Below are 21,799 nucleotides of genomic sequence, written 5' to 3' on the forward strand. Positions count from 1 at the left end.
TCCTCTTTTTGCTGAGGAAGACCGGCTCTGAGCTAACATCTATTGCCAATCCTCCTCCTTTCTTTCCCCAAAGCCCCAGTAGATAGTTGTATGTCATAGTTGCACATCCTTCTAGTTGCTGTTTGTGGGATGCCACCTCAGCATGGCTGGAGAAGCAGTGCGTCGGTGCGCGCCCGGGATCTGAACCTGGGCTGCCAGTAGCGGGGTGTCCGCATTTAACCGCTAAGCCACGGGGCCGGCCCCCAATACACCTATTTTAAATGTACAGTTCAATGAGTTTTGTCTAATGTATACTACTGTAATCACTACCCCAAATCAAGATATAGAGCATTTCTATCATTGCCCTAAATTCCCTTGTGCTTCTATTATGCTATTATACTACTCTATTATATTCTAATATTACTCCTCACATTTTATTGTAATAATTTGTTTAACCCGTCCCTCTCTCCCTAAATTGTGAGCAACCTGAAGACGGAAACTCCATCTTTTTATCTTTACCGCCTAGCAACACAGTGCCTGACACACAGTAGGTGATCAATTAAAAGTTAATCTGAGTTCTTACTATGCATCAACTACTGCTTTAAGCTATTTACTACGTATTTTTTACAACCATATGGGTCAGGTACTATTATTATCCCAATTTTCAGATGAGGAAACTGAGGTACAGGAAGGTAGACACCTATCCAAGGTCACAGAGTTCATTACTAAACTTCTCTTATCAATGAGAGTGCAGATATTCTTCTCTCTACAGCTTTCCCTATTGCTCTTCTACTTAGTCGACTGAAGAAATCCTCATCTCTTCTTTCACTACTGATGTACCAAATTACTTCTGCTATCCAAACTGTCACTACGTCTCCTTTTCTCCCACTCACCAAGCATATATTGAATGCCTTACCAATCCAGGTAGGTATCTAATCTCAAAGAAACTGGGTGGAAGACATTAACACGTGAACAACTGAAAAAACACAGGGTGGAATACGTTAACTTTCATAGGTGAAAGACTACAAAGCACTGCTAAAGCAGTTCTTTCTTGAAGTTGTTTCCCCTAGGTTTAATTTTTCCTTTTCATCCCTAAAGAAGTCATCATTTCATAAGCAAATTATTATAAATGCCTTCTACTTACCTTGAAGGAGTCTCTTTCCCATCCAGAATGGTCTATGTTCCCCTGCCAGGCTGCCATTGCTCATTCCATATGCAACTATTCTATTTAAAGATCTGTATGTAATTCCCTGCTCAGCTTTCAAGGCCTTCTACATGCTGCTCCCAATAACCTCTTCAATCCCATCTCCCACACTTGTGAGATAAGACCTCCACTATTCCAGCCAGGGATAAAGAATCTTCCTTGAGTACCATTCTAATTTGTCTTGCTGTGCCTTTATACTTTGCCTAATATATTGAAATTTACCGATTTTTAATATAATGCCCTTAGTCCCAACAACTCTGAGAGGTGAAGGGTAGATGGGGGAGAAAAAAGAGATGAAGGTCTCTTTAAAAGATCTTGAGATGGGGAAGTAGTTTGAGCTGAGGCTCTGTATCACTCTCGATCACAGCAGGCTCTGGGAAAGGCCCATTTGGCAGATCTTCTGGCCAGGAGCCACAGAATCACCAAATTCAGGCTTGTTCTCAAGGCACATACCACTGCACTACACTTGCTAGGTGTGGGAACAGCTAAGTGGTGGTGGCCAAATGAGCTACAAAGGAGCTACAGCAGCCAGGATGAGGCTAGCTTTGGTGCAAAACTGCATACGCAGACACCAAAAGCTACAATCTTATTTTATATGATTAAGAAAGCATTGTTAGTTTTTTTTTTTCAGGTGTGATAGTGGTATTGAGCTATTTGTTTAAAAGATAAAAAGATTAGAAAAAGAAGAACAAATGAAGCCCAAAATCAGTAGAAGGAAGGAAATAATAAAAATCAGAGTGGAAATAAATGAAATAGAGACTAAAAAGACAATAGAAAGATCAATGAAACTGAGAGCTGGTTCTTTGTAAAGATAAACAAAATTGACAAACCTTTAGCTAGACTCACTAAGAAAAAAAGAAAGACGGCTCAAATAAACAAAATCAGAAACGAAAAAGGAAAAATTACAATGAATACCACAGAAATACAAAGGTATACAAAGTGATATACAAAGAAATATACACTGAAATATTTACAGATAATTACAACTGAAATAATTACAGATGAAATTATATCATAATGACTTGCTTCAAAATAATCTGGGGGGCCGGCCTGGTGGCATAGTGGTTAAGTTCGTGTACTCCACTTCAGTGGCCCAGGATTCGCGGGTTTGGATCCCGGGCTCGGACCTACACACTGCTCATCAAGTCATGCTGTGGCAGCATCCCATATGCAAAATAGAGGAAGACTGATACAGATGTTAGCTCAGGGACCATCTTCCTCAAGCAAAAAGAGGAAGATTGGCAACAGATGTTAGCTCAGGGCCAATCTTCCTCACCAAAAATAAAAATAAAATAAAATAAAATAATCTGGGGTTACAATGGGGAGGTGGGTGGTGGCATATATAAAAACAAGATTGGCCATGAATTGATAATTGTTGCAGCTGTGTGATGGATACATGGGAGTTCATTATATTACTTTCTCTACTTTTATATTTGTGTGAAATTTTCCATAGTAAATAGTTAAAAAAAAAAATATCATGATCTCTAATACTATTGCATCCCTTCCCAGCCCATCAAGACCAGGGCCTATTTCACAGGGCTACATTTTCATTTGGGAGTAAAAAATAAGCCTTTTAATGGCCAAGAGTTAACTTCATTTTTGGAATACAGATAGCCCAGACTGGTAACTGGAAAACAGGTCCTGGATCACTTTCTAATCTTGGCAGCAAGTTTCCTTGCTATCTAAAAAGCAAGGTCTCCACAATCCACTGTGGAGCTTAGGTTCTAAGTTCCATGAGGGGAGGATCCACGTCTACTTGTTCACCATTGATCCCACAGTTGATCTAGCACAATGCCTGCCTCATAACAAGTGCTTAATGAGTATTCATTAATTGAATAAAAAAATAGAATAATAAGTCAGGGAGGAGCAGGGCAACAGTGTCCTGGAGAGGGAAAATAAAGAAACACTTGGTGGCATAGTGGTTAAGTTTCCGCGCTCTGCTTCGGTGGCCTGGAAGTTCGGATCCTGGGCGCAGACCTACACCACTCATCAAGCCATGCTGTGGCAGCACCCCATATACAAAAAATAGAGGAAAATTGGCACAGGTGTTAGCTCAGGGCCAATCTTCCTCACCAAAAAGAAAAAAAAAAAAGAAACAACAATTCTTGGGAAAGCTTTCCAGGAGTCCAAATGATTCATTTTACCATTGGCTCTACATGGGCCTTCCTAGGGGTTTAGCAGGTGTTGTGGTGAGTGAGGGTTAGGATGCTGCAAGAAATATCATACTGGGCACAGAGGAACAATTCCCGTTCCCCTTAACATTCCTGTATATATCCAAGTCTATCAGCCAAGGGCAGAGCTAGCATTTATACTCAGGTTCTCAGATCCCTTCCCCAACTGGTCTGAGGGAACTTGCTGCTGTGGTACCAGCCTGCTTGCTTTCCAGTCCACCAGTGCTATTCAAGGCAGAAACTTATCCAGCAGCCATCAAGGAAGACTAGCTGCTCCTCTTCTTAACCATGCAGTTATTAAATCTTTTCCCACCTGTTGCTCTCAGGACTCAAGTTGCATATCCTATCAAAAATCCTTGGAATTAACCACAAAAGGAGGTTTTATCTCTGGAAACCCAAGTCCTGTGATCTGCCAGACACAGTCTCTGGGAAGTATTTAAGGCCCACAGTTCTGTTCTCAAAGCAAAATCAGAAGAAGTACCAAATTTTGTTTCTCTGCATTCATGAAAGTTCATTCAGTAAGGTGGACTTCTTTTCCAAAATTGGAGGGAAATTTGCTCTTCTTTTATCCCTCCCCTTGGGTAAATCTCTGGCCCTTTGCTAAAAGAGCCCATCTACAGGATAATTGCTTAGGGGAAGGACATCTGCTTGGAGACAAATAGCACTAGAGCTGGGGAGCTCACCCTTGGAGAAGGAAGTAAGAAGAGGCTAGAACTGTGTAGAAAGAGGCATCATAGGGTTACTGTTAGTTTTATAAAAATATTTGGCTGGTTTATTGTAACACAGGCCCCCAAAATACAAGCAGGAGACTCTTGGTACAGACAAAATAACACTATGCTGAGAACATAATTTCATTTCTAAAACAAAGGTGAGAATCAATTGCATTATTTATACAAACTGGTTATCTAACATCATCAAGGTTTAAAACTAAGTCACAAGGTAGCTTGTTTAAGCACTGTGTGTCTGACTCTACCTCCCTCTTACTTACTTATTTTCCATTAGGAAGTCCACAACGTATTTTTTCAAGCAGTAGAGATGGGCGTCCACAAGGCCTGTGTGGAAACGTATTCTAGGGTGCCTGCAAAAAGAATAAGAGAGAAGGGGCTCACAATCAGGTAAAATGGGTTCTATCCTATTATTAGGTCATAGGCATTAGAAAGTTTATAAGGGTCAGAGCCATGCTGCCCCGACCCCACTCAGGGGACACCAAGATGGTGGATACCAGCTCTGATCCTATCACATAAAAGGTCTTCTCCTATAGAAACCCTGTCTCACACTTTATGAAGCTTTTAGACTTTCAAAGACATTAAACAAAAATTGGTGAGCCATCAAATCACTGATAAGCCACTTTCTTCTACTCTATCACAAACTCCTACCCACAATTCTTGTAACTAACATTTTCTTGCTTCTGTCCCAACTGCCCCACTTCCTGCAGGCCATACTTTAGCCATGCTTTCCTCCAGGATTTGGCATGTACAGTAGTCCCTCCTTATCTGCAGTTTCGCTTTAGGTTTTAGTTACCTGTGATCAACCGAGGTCTGAAAATATTCAATGGAAAATTCCAGAAATAAACAATTCATAAGTTTTAAATTGTGTGCCATTCTGAGTAGCGTGATGAAATCTCGTGCTGTCCCACTCCGTCTCCCCCAAAATGTGAACCATCCCTTTGTCTAGCACATCCACCCTGTATACTCTACCCGTCTATTAGTCACTTAGTAGGCATCTAGGTTATCAGATCGGCTTTCGTGGTAGTGCAGTGCTTGTGTTCAAGTAACTCTTATTTTACTTAATAATGGCCCCAAAGCGCAAGAGTAGTGAGACTGGCAATTTGGAGATGCCAAAGAGAAGCCATAGAATGCTTCCTTTAAGTGAAAAGGTGAAAGTTCTCAACTTAATAAGAAAAAAAAAAATTGTATGCTGAGGTTGCTAAGATCTATGATAACTTTTATTACAGTGTATTGTTATAATTGTTCTATTTTATTATTAGTGTTGCTAATCTCTTACTGTGCCTAATTTATAAATTAAACTTTATCATAGGTATGTATGTATAGGAAAAAACATAGTATATGTAGGGTTCAGTACTGTCTGGGGTTTTAGGCATGCACTAGGAGTCTTGGAATGTATCCCCCGCAGATAAGGGGGGACTACTGTATTACTCCATTTTCATAGATGACGAAGTAAAATTCTATGAATATTCCCTAACTCCCTACTCATTTATTCATCAGGACTTTCCCCAGATATACTTATTCCAGGAAACCTTCACTGACAACCCAAGTTTGTGCTCCCACAACACTGGTGCCTACCTCTATCAGATAACTTATACAGAAAGTATCAGCCTATTTACTTGTCTCTCTCTCCCACTAGATTAAAAGTTCCCTGAGGGCAGAGATTTATCTTTATAGCCTTAGCACTGAGCATTGTACCTCACACAGAATAAATGTTTAATAAATAGCTGTTGAATAAACAAACAAATGAATAAATTAAGTCAAATTAAGGCATTTGCCTAGTTGCTGTCTATTGTAGTATGCCATTTTTGGTTTCAGTCTTAAGAAAAGCCATATTTATAATGTCCAAGGTCATTTTATTTAATAAAAACAGATAGTTGAGGGAGAGGAAGGGAAGAGTAGAGAGGAAAAATGAAGATTCCAATCATAACTGCCTGGTTGTCATCTTTCTTTTACTCGGTGTTGCTTTGCTTTGACTGGCTTATAGTTTTTTTTTTTTTTTTGTGAGGAAGACCAGCCCTGAGCTAACATCCATGCCAATCCTCCTCTTTTTTGCTGAGGAAGACTGGCCCTGGGCTAACATGCGTGCCCATCTTCCTCCACTTTATATGGGACGCCACCACAGCATGGCTTAACAAGCGGTGCGTCAGTGCGCACCCGGGATCCAAACTGGCGAACCCCGGGCCGCTGCAGCAGAGCACACGTACTTAACCACTTGCGCCACCGGGCTGGCCCCTGGCTTATAGTTTTAAGGAAAATTATTCTCATGGCATCTACACATCCTAGAAATAATTTATCAAATAAGTTACAATGCACCACCCTGGGCTTCCACTCTTTTGGGAAAAGGAAGAACAAAATGTTTCCAAAAGAGCAACAGAGGAGTCAGAGTCAGACTTGGGATCCCACACCCATCACACACACACACACATACACACACACACACACGTGTGCATGCCAATTAATGTATACAATAAGAATGAAGGAAAAAGTAGAAGGTACTTCCCAATCCTAACTTTCTGAGATTCTTGAGTTCTAAGAAATTCCTCAGGAAATATAATTTTGCAAATGTGAATGTGGTTACCTTGTGGTGCCAGGGTTTCTTCTGAAGTCCACATCCTGATAATTCTCTGCCTTGATCTAAGCAGTTTAGAAAGTTGCATTCTCTTGTTCAGTCCCTTGGTTTACAAATTCCTGGAATCATTCCACACATGCTACCTATATTATTTAATCCTCACAACTACCTCATGAGGTAGATACAGTACTCTCACTTTTATAGCTGAGGTCAACTTGTATTATACAACCAGGAACAGAATAACTTAAGAGTTTGAATAATCATCCTCTAATCTGTTATCAATCCCTAGCAGACATGGCACTAGCATTCATTTAGCATTTTATAGTTTATAAATGTTTTTTCAGCTTTTTACTCTCATAAAAGTAGGTAAAACAAAAAATTCTTCTATTTCTTTTTCTATGTTTTTTTTTGTGAGGAAGACTGGACCTGGGCTAACATCCGTGCCCATCTTCCCCCACTTTATATGGGACGCCGCCACAGCCTGGCCTGACAAGCGATGCATTGGTGCGTGCCACTTGTCCGGCCATGCTGAGGCCGCGTCCCACACGCAGCAACTAGAAGGATGTGCAACTGTGACATGCAACTGTCTGCTGGGGCTTTGGGGAGAAAAAGGAGGAGGACTGGCAATAGATGTTAGCTCAGAGCCAGTCTTCCTCAGCAAAAAGAGGAGGATTGGCATGGATGTTAGCTCAGGGCTGATCTTCCTCACAAAAACAAAAAGAAAAAATGTTCCAAAAATTTTGCTGGTATACTCAAGTCTAGAGATTTAGCTACAAATCTGGAATACAACAAAGGAACAGAGATGGGCAACTCAGAGATATTTTTTCTTTCAGGTTAAATTTGTAGTGAATGTAAATCTTGGGACTAGGAGACTAAATGGCATTTAACTTCCCCAAAAGGTGGTTTCCTTATTTCATTTTATTGTTTTTAAATGATATTAGATATAAGGATTGATATTTTAAAACAAAACAAAATAAAGAAAAAACTTCTTTTCAAAAGATGTACCAGTAAAATCTGAGTAACTGGCTGATTACTCTGGTCCAGGAAGATGTTTTGGATTTGTATAAAATAAAGTAAGGAGGGGCCAGCCTGGTGGCCTAGCGGTTAAGTGCACGTGCTCAGCTTTGGTGGCCTGGGGTTCCCACGTTCAGATCCCGGGCGCGCACCGAAGCACCGCTTGTCAGGCCATGTTGTGGCGGCGTCCCATATACAGTGGAGGAAGATGGGCACGGATGTTAGCCCAGGGCCAATCTGTCTCAGAAAAAAGAGGAGGATTGGCATTGGATGTTAGCTCAGGGCTAATCTTCCTCACAAAAAAAATAAATAAATAAAATTAAGGAATCAGTAAATGGAAATGAATAAAACATTAATAATAAATAATTGTAATTATCAATAAGAAATAATTGTGATTTTGTTTATAACAAATAATTTAAAACAATTTGCCAACCATAAACAAGTCCATGCAATAAAAGATAATATATATGAAAAACTTGTGGGAATTTTTCCAATGATAAAATAAAAATAAAAGCTCAGAGAAATGGTGTAAAAAATTTAATCTTCAAAATCTATAAGATCTTTGAAAAACTCTCACAAGGTTTTTATTTTCTTCATCTAACAAGATGCTTAGATGCTTCATCTAAACATAATTTTTTTTATACATATACATTTTGTGTGTGTGTGTGTGTGTGTGAGGAAGATCAGCCCTGTGCTAACATCTGCCAATCCTCCTCTTTTTTTGCTGAGGAAGACTGGCCCTGGGCTAACATCCATGCCCATCTTCCTCTACTTTATATGGGATGCCGCCACAGCGTGGCTTACCAAGCAGTACGTCGGTGCACGCCTGGGATCCGAACCAGCGAACCCCAGGCTGCCGCAGTGGAGCGCGTGCACTCAACTGCTTGCGCCACGGGGCCAGCCCCAACATAAGCATAATTTTTAAAATGCTTTAAAAAAGATCTATTATATTGGGCTGGCCCCATGGCTTAGCGGTTAAGTGCGCGCGCTCCGCTACTGGCGGCCCGGGTTGGGATCCCAGGCGCGCACCGATGCTGAGGCCGTGTCCCACACACAGCAACTAGAAGGATGTGCAACTATGACATACAGCTATCTACTGGGGCTTTGGGGGAAAAAATAAATAAATAAATAAATAAAAAGATCTATTATAAAAAAAGAAAAATGGAGTGGAGAAGAAAAGATCTCAGAAAAGTTGAACAGACAATGGACAAAGATACAAAAGTCTAGGAAACCAAGGACAAGATAAGCCATCAAGAACATAAAGAATATCTTCATAGACCTATTTTTAAAAGAGTGAGTCATAGATTTTAGAATTTGAATTTGTAATGTTTAAAATTTTGAGGGAAATACAGCATGTTTTTATGATCTTAAAAACAGGAATACCAGTTTTTAAAGGAAGGAACAAAACCAACAGGTGAAATACTTATAACAATTATTAATAATATTATTTTAGAAAAAACAAGGAATGTATACATGAAATAAATACTGGGAAAGATGCAAGGATTAGGCATTTACTGTTTAGCCACAAAGATCAACAGCTTTTTTTGTGTGTGTGTGTGTGAGGAAGATCAGCCCTGAGCTAACATCCGTGCTAATCCTCCTCCTTTTTTTTTTTTTCCCCAAAGCCCCAGTAGATAGTTGTATGTCATAGCTGCACATCCTTCTAGTTGCTTATGTGGGATGCGGTCTCAGCATGGCCGGAGAAGTGGTGCGTCGGTGCGCGCCCAGGATCCAAACCTGGGCCGCCAGTAGCAGAGCGTGCACACTTAACCACTAAGCCACGGGGCCAGCCCAAGATCAACAGCTTTTAAAGCATCTTCATGCAAGTCCTTAGCCTGTTTGTATAATGGAGTATCTACACCTGTCCTCAGTGTGCCAGACAGAGCTCTGGCTTTGGTAGTCCTCACAACCAACGGCATGTGAGCATTCATGCCTGTATACTGCATTCTCAGAGTTCCAGTGAAGACTTCGTTCTGAGGTCAGCTGGGTCAGACTTCTCAGGTGGCATGATACTTCTCTGTCAGGCATTAGCCCTACTGCCTCACTTCCCTCTGTGAGTTCAGAATTTCTGTTGTCAATTTCACCTTATCCAAAGTCCTCTCTAAATTCTTTAATTTACCTCCTTTATGGAATATCTGACTGCCAAGGTTCCTTTGACTTCTGTCTTTGCAGTCTGGCTATGGGTGAAGTGAGGTAGGTGCAGGGCTATTGGCCCCAATGAGTCCCACTTTGCTCTAAAGAGGCAGCTATCTACCATATTTCTCACTTTCCTCCGCCCCTCTCATTTTGGCTTCTAGGTCTTTTGTCTACTCTTTCATCCTGCCTCCCCATATCCTGGGCATTCATTTCCAGGATCAGTGTGAGTCTACCTCCCCAGGAATTCTTCCTTCGCCATCCATTTTAACTCATACTGAAAGAGATGTCTCCTAGAATAGTACTAGAAAAGATGGCATAGATTATGCACTTGTGATTTTATTCTCATTGTTCTTTTCCAAATGCACATAATGCAATCTAATGAGAAAGAGAAAATTCCTTCTGAAAAAATGATTTCTGGGAATTAATACACTTAGGAATCTACCACTGCAAGCATGCATTCTACAACATTTACTAATGGCCTAGCGATGGTAACAGGCATGGTGCTAGATAGAGATGAACAAGACAGACCGGGTCTCTGCCACCATGTAGCTAATAGTCTATCAAGGGAAGCAATTTCCTTTTTTTTTTTTTTTTTAAGACTTTATTTATTTATTTTGTGAGGAAGATCAGCCCTGAGCTAACATCCATGCTAATCCTCCTCTTTTTGCTGAGGAACACCGTCTCTGAGCTAACATCTATGAAGCAATTTCCTTTTAAAGATCCTCAAAGAGAATGTCCTGCTCATATCTCTTTCTTTCTTTTTTAAAAAAAAATTGTGGTAAAATATACGCAACATAAAATTTACCATTTTAACCATTTTCAAGTGTATAGTTAATTAAGCACATTCACATTGTAGTGCAACCATCACCAACATCTATCTCCAGAACTTTTTGATCTTCCCCAACTGAAACTCTGTATCCATTAAACACTAACTCCCCGTTCTCTCTCCTCTAGCCCCTTGCAACCACCATTCTACTTTGTCTTTACGAATCTGACTACTCTAGGAACCTCAAGTAAGAGGAATCATATTTTTCCTTTTTGTGACCACTTATTTCACTTAGCATAATGTCTTTAAGGTTCATCATGTGTAGCATGTGTCAAAATTTCCTTCCTTTTTAAGGCTTAATAATATTCCATTGTATGTATATACCATATTTTTCTTTTCTTTTCTTTTCTTTTTGTGTGGTGAGGAAGATCAGCCCTGAGCTAACATCCGATGCCAATCCTCCTCTTTTTTTGCTGAGGAAGATTGGCCCTGGGCTAACATCAGTGCCCATCTTCCTCTACTTTATATGTGGGACTCCTGCCACAGCATGGCTTGATAAGCAGTGTGTAGGTCCACGCCTGGGGTTCGAACCTGCGAACCCTGGGCTGCCGAACCAGAGTGTGCGAAGTTAACTACTACGATACTGGGCCTTAACAGCTTTATTGAAGTATAACATATACTATAAAATTCATCTATTTTAGGTATAGAATTGAATGATTTTTAGAAAATTTACAACTATCACCACACTCAAGTTATAGAACATTTCTATCACCCAAATAAGATCTCACATGACTGTCTGCAACCAATCCCCTCTCACCTTCAGTTTCAGGCAATCACCAGTCTGCCTCCTGTCTCCATATGTTTGCTTTTCCTGTTTTTTTGATTATAGCCATTCTAGTGGGTGTGAAGTTATCTCATTGTGGTTTAAATTTGCATTTCCCTAATGACTAATGATGTTGAGAATCTTTTCATGTGCTTATTAGCCATTTGTATATCTTCTTTGGTGAAAAGTCCATTAAAATATTTTGCCTAGGGCCGGCCCTGTGGCGGCCGGGGTTCGGATCCCAGGTGCGCACCCATGCACCACTTCTCTGGCCATGCTGAGGCTGTGTCCCACATACAGCAATTAGAAGGATGTGCAGCTATGACATACAACTATCTACTGGGGCTTTGGGGGAAAAAATAAATAAAAAATTTATTAAAAATATTTTGCCTATTTTGAAATTGGGTTGTTTGTCATCTTATTATTGAGTTCTTATCCGTTTATTTTCTTAATGGTATCCTTTGAGGTTTGAAGTCTTTAATTATGAAGAAATAAAATTGATCAATTCTTTTATGGATTATGTTTTTGGTGCTGTATCTAGGAACTCTTTGCTTAACCCAAGTTTATGAAGATTTTCTCCTATGTTTTCTTTGAAAACTTGTACAGTTTTAGCTCTTACATTAGGTCTGTAATCCATTTTCACTTTTGTGTATGGAGTGAGGTAAGGGTCTAAATTAATCTTTTTGCATGTGAATATCAAATTGTCCCAGCACCATTTATGTAAAAGACGATCCTTTGCTCACTGAGTTGACTTGACATCTCTAGTGAAATTCAACTGGCCATAAATGTAAAGGTTTATTTTTGGACTCTCAATTCTGTTCCACTGATCTATATGTCTGTCCTTATGCCAGTACCACACTGTCTTGATTACTATAGCTTTATATTAAGTTTGGAATTTGGGAAGTATAAGTTCTTCAACTTTTTCATTCTTTTTCAAAATTGTTTTGGTTATTCTAGGTCCTTTATACTTCCATATAACTTTCCAGATCAATATGTCAATTTCTACAAAAACTCTACTGGGATTCTGATAAGTTTGTGTTGAATTTATACATCAGTTTGGGGAGAAATGCCATGTTAACAATAGTTTTCCAACCCAGGAACATGGAATGTGTTTCTATATATTTAAATTTTATTTAATTCCTCTCAGCAATGTTTTGTAATTTTCAGTATATAAGTCTTGCTCTTCTTCTATTAATTTATTCCTAAGTATTGTATTCTTTTTGATGCTATTGTAAATGGAATTATTTTCTTATAATTTCATTTTTTGATTGTTCATTGCCAGTATATGGAAATATAATTGACTTTTGTATATAGATCTCGTATCCTGCAACCATGCTGAACTCTTATTAATTCTAGTAGTTTTGTGGATTCCTTGGGATTTTCTACATACAGGATCATGTTGTCTTATGATAAAGATAGTTTTACTTCTTCCTTTCCAATCTGGATGCCATTTATTTCTTTTTCCTGCCTGAATGAACTGGCTATAACCTCTAGTACAATATTGAATAGAAATAGCCAGAGAGGCCATCCTTGCCTGTTCCCATCTCAGGGAAAAACATTCAGGCTTTCACTATTAAACATGTTGTTATCTGTAAGTTTTTTGTAGATGCCCTTTATCAGCCTGAGGAAATTCCCTTCTATTCCTAGTTTGTTGGGAGTTTTTATCATGAATGGGTGGTGGATTTTTTTCAAATGTTTTTTCTCTGTCTATTGAGATAATCATGTGATTTTTATTTTTCATACTATTAATATGGTATATTACACTAATTGATTTTCAGATGTTAAACCAACCTTGCACCCCTGGGATAAATCTTAGTCATGGTATATAATTCCTTTTATATGTTGCTGGATTCAATTTGAGGATTTTTCCTCCTATATTCACAAAGGATATTGATCTTATGCTTTGTCTAGCTTTGGTATCAGTTATACTGGCCTCACAGAATAAGTTGGGTAAGAGTTCCTGCCTCTTTCATTTTCTGAAAGACTTTGTGAAGGATTGTTATTCCTTCTTTAAATGTTTGATAGAATTTACTAAAGAAGCCATCTTCATATTTTGCAGCCTCAAAGCTATCTTTTCTTTGTTGAAAGATTTTTTTTTTTTTTGTGAGGAAGATCAGCCCTGAGCTAACATCCATGCTAATCCTCCTCTTTTTGCTGAGGAAGACCAGCTCTGAGCTAACATCTATTGCCAATCCTCCTCCTTTTTTTTCCTCCCCAAAGCCCCAGTAGATAGCTGTACGAAGTAGTTGCACATCCTTCTAGTTGCTGTATGTGGGACGCGGCCTCAGCGTGGCCGGAGAAGTGGTGTGTCAGTGCGCGCCCGGAATCCGAACCCCGGGCCGGCAGTAGTGGAGAGTGTGCACTTAACCGCTAAGCCACTGGGGCCGGCCCAAAGATTTTTAATTACTAATTTGATTTCATTACTTGTTATAGGTCTACTCAGATTTGCTATTTCTTCTTGAGTTAGTTGAGTGAGTCAGGATGTGGCACATGATCTTCGTAGCTCAGACTATACCACACTGATTAACACAAGGCTCTCCTATGCTCTCAACTCTCATCTGTTCTCAGCATATCACTATGTGTGTACTTCAACCCAACACTCTAACTGATTCTAGTTACTTATGGGAAGGAAGGAAGGGAACCAACATCTGTTGAATAGTTATTATGTGTCAGGCATTTTGCAATGTGCTTTCACATATACTAATCTTCATAACATCTCTGTCTTCATTTTATAGATGAGGAAAACAGAGACTCAGAGAGGTTAAGTAACTTTTCTAGGTCACAGAGGTAGACAGTAGAAGAACTGGGATTGAAACTTAGGTATGTGTGACTCTAAAACTTTTCTACTACCTCATAGGTCTCTCAAGCAACTTCTTTCTTTTTTCCATATATAACCATAGGAGTTCTATACAGATGAAGCCCTGCTCTAAACAGCCTCATCTAAATTTGGGGCAAGGAAGGCAGAATACTTGGTTGGTATATTTTGTATTTGCTCCTTTGCTAAATATCCTATTCAGGAGTTTATTAGCCACTAGTGGTACACCATTCAAAAAGGAATTTGCTAAGGAATCGGGTTCTAAGCATTGACATAAGACAAGCCTAGAGGAATTCTTTATCATTCTGCTTCCAAGTTTCCTTACACATTCTTGGAGAGCAGGAAAGCTGATGTTAAGAAATGCTACCAAAGTAACAGTTGCCTGCTTTGGGCAGATTACTTTTATTATATATTTATTTATTTTTAAAAATTATTTTATTGAGGTCATATTGGCTTACAACATTGTGTAAATTTCAGGTGTACATCATTATATATTAGTTTCTGTATAGACTGCATTGTGTTCACCATCAACAGTCTAGTTTTTATCTGTCACCATACGTATGTGGGAAGATTATTTTTAAATCACCAGGAGTTCAAGGACCAAGCTGTACATGTATTTCAGTATTTACTTACTCAAATTTTTTCCGACTATTAACAACTTGAAGTACTGTGTGTCAGGGACAAAGCTTTAAGATCTCTAGAGAAGCTGTAGGAAAGACTACCACACAGACACTAGTCTTCAGGATAATGCAGGACTGCAGACTCAAGATTTTTCTGAGCTTTGCTTTAATTCAAAGAAAACTGAACACACAACTATTTCAGTTGTACCACCAACATTGTACAAAAAAAAAACATTTGTAGAACTATATGGTTATGGAATAAAAAAGCAGGTCAGAAAGGCAGCCCAGAAAGAAGGAAATATGTCCATGAAAGACAAAATAAATACTTAAAAAAAAAAGTAATTACTATGGTTAAAATTATACCATTTGCTCCCTAGTAGAATAAACTTAAGATTTTAAATGTCCAAAGCTCTTTTTTTTTTTTTTGCTGAGGAAGATCGGCTCTGAGCTAACATCTATTGCCAATCCTCCTCCTTTTTTTTCTTCCCCAAAGCCCCAGTAGATAGTTGTTTGTCATAGTTGCACATCCTTCTAGTTGCTGTATGTGGGACGCGGCCTCAGCAAGACCGGAGAAGCAGTGCGTTGGTGCGCACCCGGGGTTCCGAACCCGGGCCACCAGTTAGCGGAGTGTGCGCACTTAACCGCTAAGCCACGGGGCCGGCCCTAAATGTCTAAAGCTCTTAATGACTCTAATAAAAGATCTGAGTCCCTCTGGTAATAACAAGATCTGTAATTCTCCCCAAAAGATCTCAAGGGATTCAGATCCTCATTTCCACAGAATGGGGGCAAAGGTTCCTCCCCAGAATCATGTGTGCAGGAGGAACTGAATAGTTTTTATTCTGCCTATTGCATAAGTTATAGCAAAGGCCAACTGGGATCTCTATTCTCTGACATGCTCATATTACAACACTCACTTCCTAGAAAAGTAGGAAAAGGCTGATAGATAAAGAAACAGTTTATGGTAGGGGCATATTTAAAAATTGAAATTCATCTAGACAGCCCAAGAGGGCACACTATTAGACTTTCAGCACTGCTGTGAATGGGACCTCAAGAATTTCTAGCATAGTGGGAGAACTGGTGTGTATGCTGAGACAGTCCACAGTGACCTAGTGAAGAAGGAAAGAAAGCCTTCACTAGCCTAAACTGAGTATGTCCTAACAGTTTATATGACTGCACAGAATGACTTTTTCAAAACCAGACTGAGTCCAAAATTTGGGGACAGGCGAATAGTAAGGAATGGGAACAGAATGAAGAAAACTCAGTTGAACAAAAACTCAAAATACAAAAGAAACTTGAACATATGCTTTTCTTTGCATAAATATGAATGCTAACGGGTGAAGGAAACGTCATGGATTGTTCCTGAATTCAGATGCCAGGGGAACTGGAGCTTGAAACTGATTCTTAAGAACCAGAAGTGACAATTCCAATGAGGATAAAAGCCTCCTATGATAACTTAGCCATCTTTAAGGGTTCAACGCAACAACATAAACAACCTGTCTCTCTATTTGAGACTGTCAGACAATCACCTTCTATTTTATTTGGCAATCTTAAACATGTTCCAGTAAAGAAGCATCTTCTCTCCCACTAGAAGAGTCAGAGCTAATTCCCTACTGCGTAATCATTACAATTTAAAAGAAACTAGAGACCAAGATATGCTTGAAATAACCAAGATTGCTCAGAAGTAGAGGAAAGAGAAGGACCAGTGAAGCACGGCTACTTACTAGCTTTCTATAATTCTAACGAGATCGATTTTGGGGCATGCACTTGTTGCGTAACTACCTGGTAGTTGTTTTATAGGAAGGCACCTACCATACCACCCCAAATGCCTGATCTTGGCACTGTAGGTGGCAGGAATGACAGATTGTTGATCATTAGGAGGGCATGTGGAGTCACCAAACCAAAGGTCTGCCTATGCAGCAGAGCGGGCTATGGGACGATCGGTGCTTAGGCCTCTCCAAGAAGAGCAGGCGTGTTGAAGTGAAAGCCCTGGACTCAAAGCAGCAGAGACTGCCTGAGCTGGAAGAGTTCTTAAGTTCTAAGTGCTGCTCCTCATTGTACTGACAGAAAAACAAAGGAAATTATTTTAGTCCATGTCAAAAACAAATCACTTCACTCTTCTAGGAGACTGTCCCTAGCTTATATTCATTGAATATCTACTATATCAAGGGCACTTGGGATACAGAAATGAACAAAATGGACATGACTCCTGCATGAAGCTTACAGTGCAATGAAAAATAAATTATTGCAAGTGTGTAATGATGTAAAAGGCAAGCACAGAATGCTATAGAAGCATATAATGGGGGACCCAGACCAGGTCAGAAGATGAGGGGAAGCTTCTGTTTAAGTTTAGACCTGAAGGAAGAGCAGGAGCTAGCCAGGTGAAAGGGGTGGAGAAACTGAAATGGGCACTCTGGGCAGAGAAAATAGTAGATGCCAAGACCTTGAGGCAGATTGGTGAGTGTGAGGAACTAAAGATGCCCAGTACTGATAAAACACAGAAAACAAGACGGGGGGAGGCACAAGATGAGGCTGGAAAAGTTCTAGGCCATATTAAGGATTTTGGTCTTTATTCTAAAGGAAGTAGGTCTCAGGTTGTGTATAGGCAAAGGTAAGAGGTATATAACACAGAATCATCGCCTATGTCTCTAGCATATTCAGTATCTCGAGACTAATGTATTGAGACCACTAATTGAGACAACTTGTGTTCTGTAGTATCATTGGCTTAATAGTGAGCTAAGTCACAGTTGCAAGGCAGCTTGGTGTAGTAAAAAGAGCCCTGGACTAAGAGTCAGGGTTCTTGCCACTAAATATGGCACAATCTTTCCTCATGCCAGTTTCCTTGTCATAAAACGGAGTATTGAGCTTCAAAGAGTTCCCGAGTTTCGTGGAGATGCTTCAGGAATTGCTAAAGGAAGGCTGAATCAGAAAAACCCTGTGTTCTATGTTTTATATCTTAGGTTTCTATATAAGATTTCACTTAAAGAAAAAGTTCCATTGCCCTAAGAGAAAATTGGAAAATTATTGCAATTTTTAATCTTAGGTAATATATTAATTAATAACAAACATGGAAAAAAAAAAGTGAACCAAAATAAATTACTTTGAAAAGGAAAAAAAAAAAAAATAACAAACATGGAGATGTACAATATTACCAACCTGTTGGAAACTTATTAGGATGATTAGAAATTACTCAAGTGTGTCATATATGGTACATGTCATATATTAGGCACTCACTAAATGATAACAATTATTATTATTATCATGGGCAAAGTACCATGCTTGGTACCAGGGACAAAGAGTTGAAATAAACAGATGTTGCCCTTAGGAGCTCACAATGTAGTAGGGAAGACTACATGTTGAAAAACATTTTATAGTATAATGCGGTACACATAGCAATGTAGGGAGCTAGTACACAAAAGGATGCAATGATCTGTCGAAAGGAGCAGATTTCTTTGCTGAGGAAGATTCGCCCTGAGCTAACATCTGTTGCCAATTCTTCCTCTTTTTGCTTGAGGAAGATTCGCCCTGAGCTAACATCTGTTGCCAATTCTTCCTCTTTTTGCTTGAGGAAGATTCGCCCTGAGCTAACATCTGTTGCCAACCTTCTTCTATTTCATATGTGGGCCCCACAGCATGGCCGCTGACGAGTGGTGTAGGTCCACACCCGGGAACTGAACCCAGGCTGCCGAAGAGAAGCATGCTGAACTTAACCACTAGGTCAGCAGGCCAGCCCCAGGAACAGGCTGAAGATAAGGTTTCACAGGTGTGGATGGAGCTGGAAGTAGTTCTGAATGATGAGGAGAAATCTGCTAGGCTGATAAAGCAGGAAAAGGATATTTCAGATTGAGGGACTAGGTATACAAAGGCAAAGAGGTATGGAAAAAAAAAAAAAAACCCAGAATACAATGATAAAGGTTAAAGCTGGAGAGACAGCCAGAGGCCAGATCATGGACAGCCTTCTATGATGCTTAGATGTCATGTTAAAAAGTTTGTATTTTGTGTCTCAGGTGATGGAAAATCATGGAAAGTTACTGTTTTAAGGAAATACATATACATGGTATGCTGGCTTTGTATGTATTAACTTAGCTGAGCTGGAATGATGTTATGCAAAATTCTCTTCTCTGAATGGTTTTTTTTTTTTTTTTATAATTTTATTTATTTATTTTTTCCCCCAAAGCCCCAGCAGATAGTTGTATGTCATAGCTGCACATCCTTCTAGTTGCTGTATGTGGGACGCGGCCTCAGCATGGCTGGAGAAGTGGTGCGTCGGTGCGCGCCCGGGATCCGAACCCGGGCCACCAGCAGCAGAGCGTGTGCACTTAACCGCTAAGCCACGGGGCCAGCCCCTCTGAATGGTTCTGAGTTAGCAATGGCCACAAGAGATATTTTGTGTGACATTTAGAAGGCTGAAGTAAAGCTGCAGCCACATTTTTTACGCTCTGAAGGCTGATGGAGGGTGCCAAGTACTGTGGTAACTTGTGCATGTCACTGATTTGCTAGCTCACCTAGTAGGCACAGAACAGTACCCAGAGCTGCAGTTCTTCCAGAACCCGCCAGATATCCTCCTTCAGCTTCTCTTGAATTCTGAGCCAAGCACGATGTAGCTCGGTGATAAAGAATGCCAGCTTCTCCTGCAGATCACCCACAACTGTGAGGCTGAAGGTGGTTAAGAGACAGATGTGGGTACCAGGTTGTCCTTGTGGGTTTCTGTTTGTTCTTGCTCTTGTACAATCCAGCTTTCCTTTCCGACTGTTGGTCTGACTGATAGCGATTTCAAGCTCAAAACTAGACACAGAAGCAAAAGCATGCATACACTGTTCTACCAGTTTCCACAATTGCATAGTAAATTCTTTATTCTATATCACTTACGGTAGTCCTGCTTCTCTGATATAGAAATTGCTACCAGAAGTGGTCCTGGAAGAACAGAACCTTAAGGATGGGTTAGCTGAATTGATTCTGTGTTACTGGAATTAGTTCTCTGATTTAGGTTTAAAGGGTTTTCAACTGATTGGATGACACCCACCCAGATTAACCAGGATAATTTCTCTTACTTAAAATCAAGATCATTGATATTAACCACATGTACAAAATACCTTCACAGTAACACCTAGCTTAGTGTTTGATTGAAAAACTGGGTACTAGAGGGGCCAGCCCCGTGGCTTAGCGGTTAAGTGCGCGCGCTCCACTACTGGCGGCCCGGGGTCGGATCTCGGGCGCACACCGACGCACCGCTTCTCCGGCCATGCTGAGGCTGCGTCCCACATACAGCAACTAGAAGGGTGTGCAACTATGACATACAACTATCTACTGGGGCTTTGGGGGAAAAAAAAATGAGGAGGATTGGTAATAGATGTTAGCTCAGAGCCGGTCTTCCTCAGCAAAAAGAGAGAACGATTAGCATGGATGTTAGCTTAGGGCTGATCTTCCTCACACACACACAAAAAAAAGAAAGAAAAACTGGGCACTAGAGCTTATCCAAATTACACATAAAAAAAACCATCACTTAGACTGATGAGAATTACATGTCTAACATTAATACAGGAGCCAGCAAAGCCTTCCTAGGCAGGATCACATTGCTTTCACTCACATTGCTTTCACCCTCCCTGCCATCCTAACCCAGAGTGCTGGAACCTGCTGAGGCCTAGAATGCCCCTCACCCTCCCCAAGAGGTACTCTAGACAGCAATCTGCAGAGCCCCATTGACAAAGAGCTCCTACTCAAAGACAAGCCCAGGAAAGACAGCTGTCTCTCCCAAATTATTCTTCCAAGCTACCTATTCCACCATGTCTGAAAAATTCAATAAAAAACAGTTATCACCTTCTATAGAAACTGGGTAAAAATCCACATATTAATTTGCATTCCACTTGGTCTCACTGGCCCAGCTAATATAACCTTTCACAGGTCGATCTTTCAGTCCTCAGTTCTCCCGGGAACACGAAGCAATATTCCTATTGTCATCAGGTCCAGTTCCAAGCTGGTTGTGTAGATGGCCAGAGGCAAAGGCCCAGTGAAGGATCACTAAGAGGTTCATCCCTCTCAAAGCTTGGTTCCAGATCTTGCATAGTTATATCAAATTCAAAAGATATTACAAAACAACCTGCTCAGACACTCCCCATCCTTTGGAGTTCAACAGTTAGGTAAATAAATTTTTCCTGAGTGCTGGATATGTGCTAGGCACTGAACTGTATTAGGTATATAACATGAATGAAACATAGCTCTGACCTAGTAACCACTTTATTGTTTGTAAACCTCTAAAGACTTCCCTTTGCTAATATTAAACCTTTTCAAATTATACTCTATGCTTCAGAGAAACTGAGTAACACAGTAACTTTTGCTTTCTTTTCTCTGTGCCTTTGCTCATGTGGTTCCTTCTGGAATGCCTGCCCCTACACATGCGCACCCACTACCCCCAATATGTTATAAATCCTTAAAGCTCCAGCCTCAAATATAATTTTCTCCATAAAATTTTCCCTGATTCTCCTAATCTAGTGAGATTTTTTTTTCCTTTATAAATACTTAGAGAATTTCATCAGAAAAATATCTTCTAGTACTAATGTCCTATTCTACATTGTGTATATCGATCACCTCTTTCAGGGAAGGAGGATTCGAGACCTGATCATCACATCAGCACAGTGTCCAGGACAGTGTCTTACATGGCCGGTACTAAATAATACTTAGTGAATGTCCTAAAAGAGTATACATTCTAATAAGAGATACAGAGTCATCAGAAACAAATGTTGGGAGACTTCAGGAGGGTCTTAATGAGTTTGGGTATACTTCAGAATATTCCTGATTGGTCCAGAAGAGTTGGCAAGCTTAGGTGCACGGCAGGGAGTAGGAAGATAGGGGCAGGAATGAGGCAAACTACTAAATAGTTATCCTACTATAACAGTGATGCCTCCTGCAGTCAGGGTAGCAGCTATTATCTAGCTATGCTGAGGAGCTCTTTCTTTCAACCTAATTCCACATAGTACCTT

At 40.1% G+C, this 21,799-nt stretch overlaps 1 protein-coding gene across 3 annotated transcripts in view; it reads right to left on the bottom strand.

The window, feature by feature from the left end:
• Positions 1-21,799, bottom strand: part of EIF2B3 (eukaryotic translation initiation factor 2B subunit gamma) — a 143,110-nt gene that overhangs the window by 45,147 nt on the left and 76,164 nt on the right. For all 3 annotated transcript variants that reach the window (XM_058552232.1, XM_058552233.1, XM_058552231.1), the window contains exon 6: positions 4,343-4,432. In XM_058552232.1, coding sequence (XP_058408215.1) covers positions 4,343-4,432 — 90 coding nt within the window. The remainder of the gene's footprint in view (positions 1-4,342; positions 4,433-21,799) is intronic.

Source organism: Diceros bicornis, chromosome 13 (genome assembly GCF_020826845.1).
Source record: "Diceros bicornis minor isolate mBicDic1 chromosome 13, mDicBic1.mat.cur, whole genome shotgun sequence".
In the NCBI taxonomy this organism is placed as follows: Eukaryota; Metazoa; Chordata; class Mammalia; order Perissodactyla; family Rhinocerotidae; genus Diceros; species Diceros bicornis.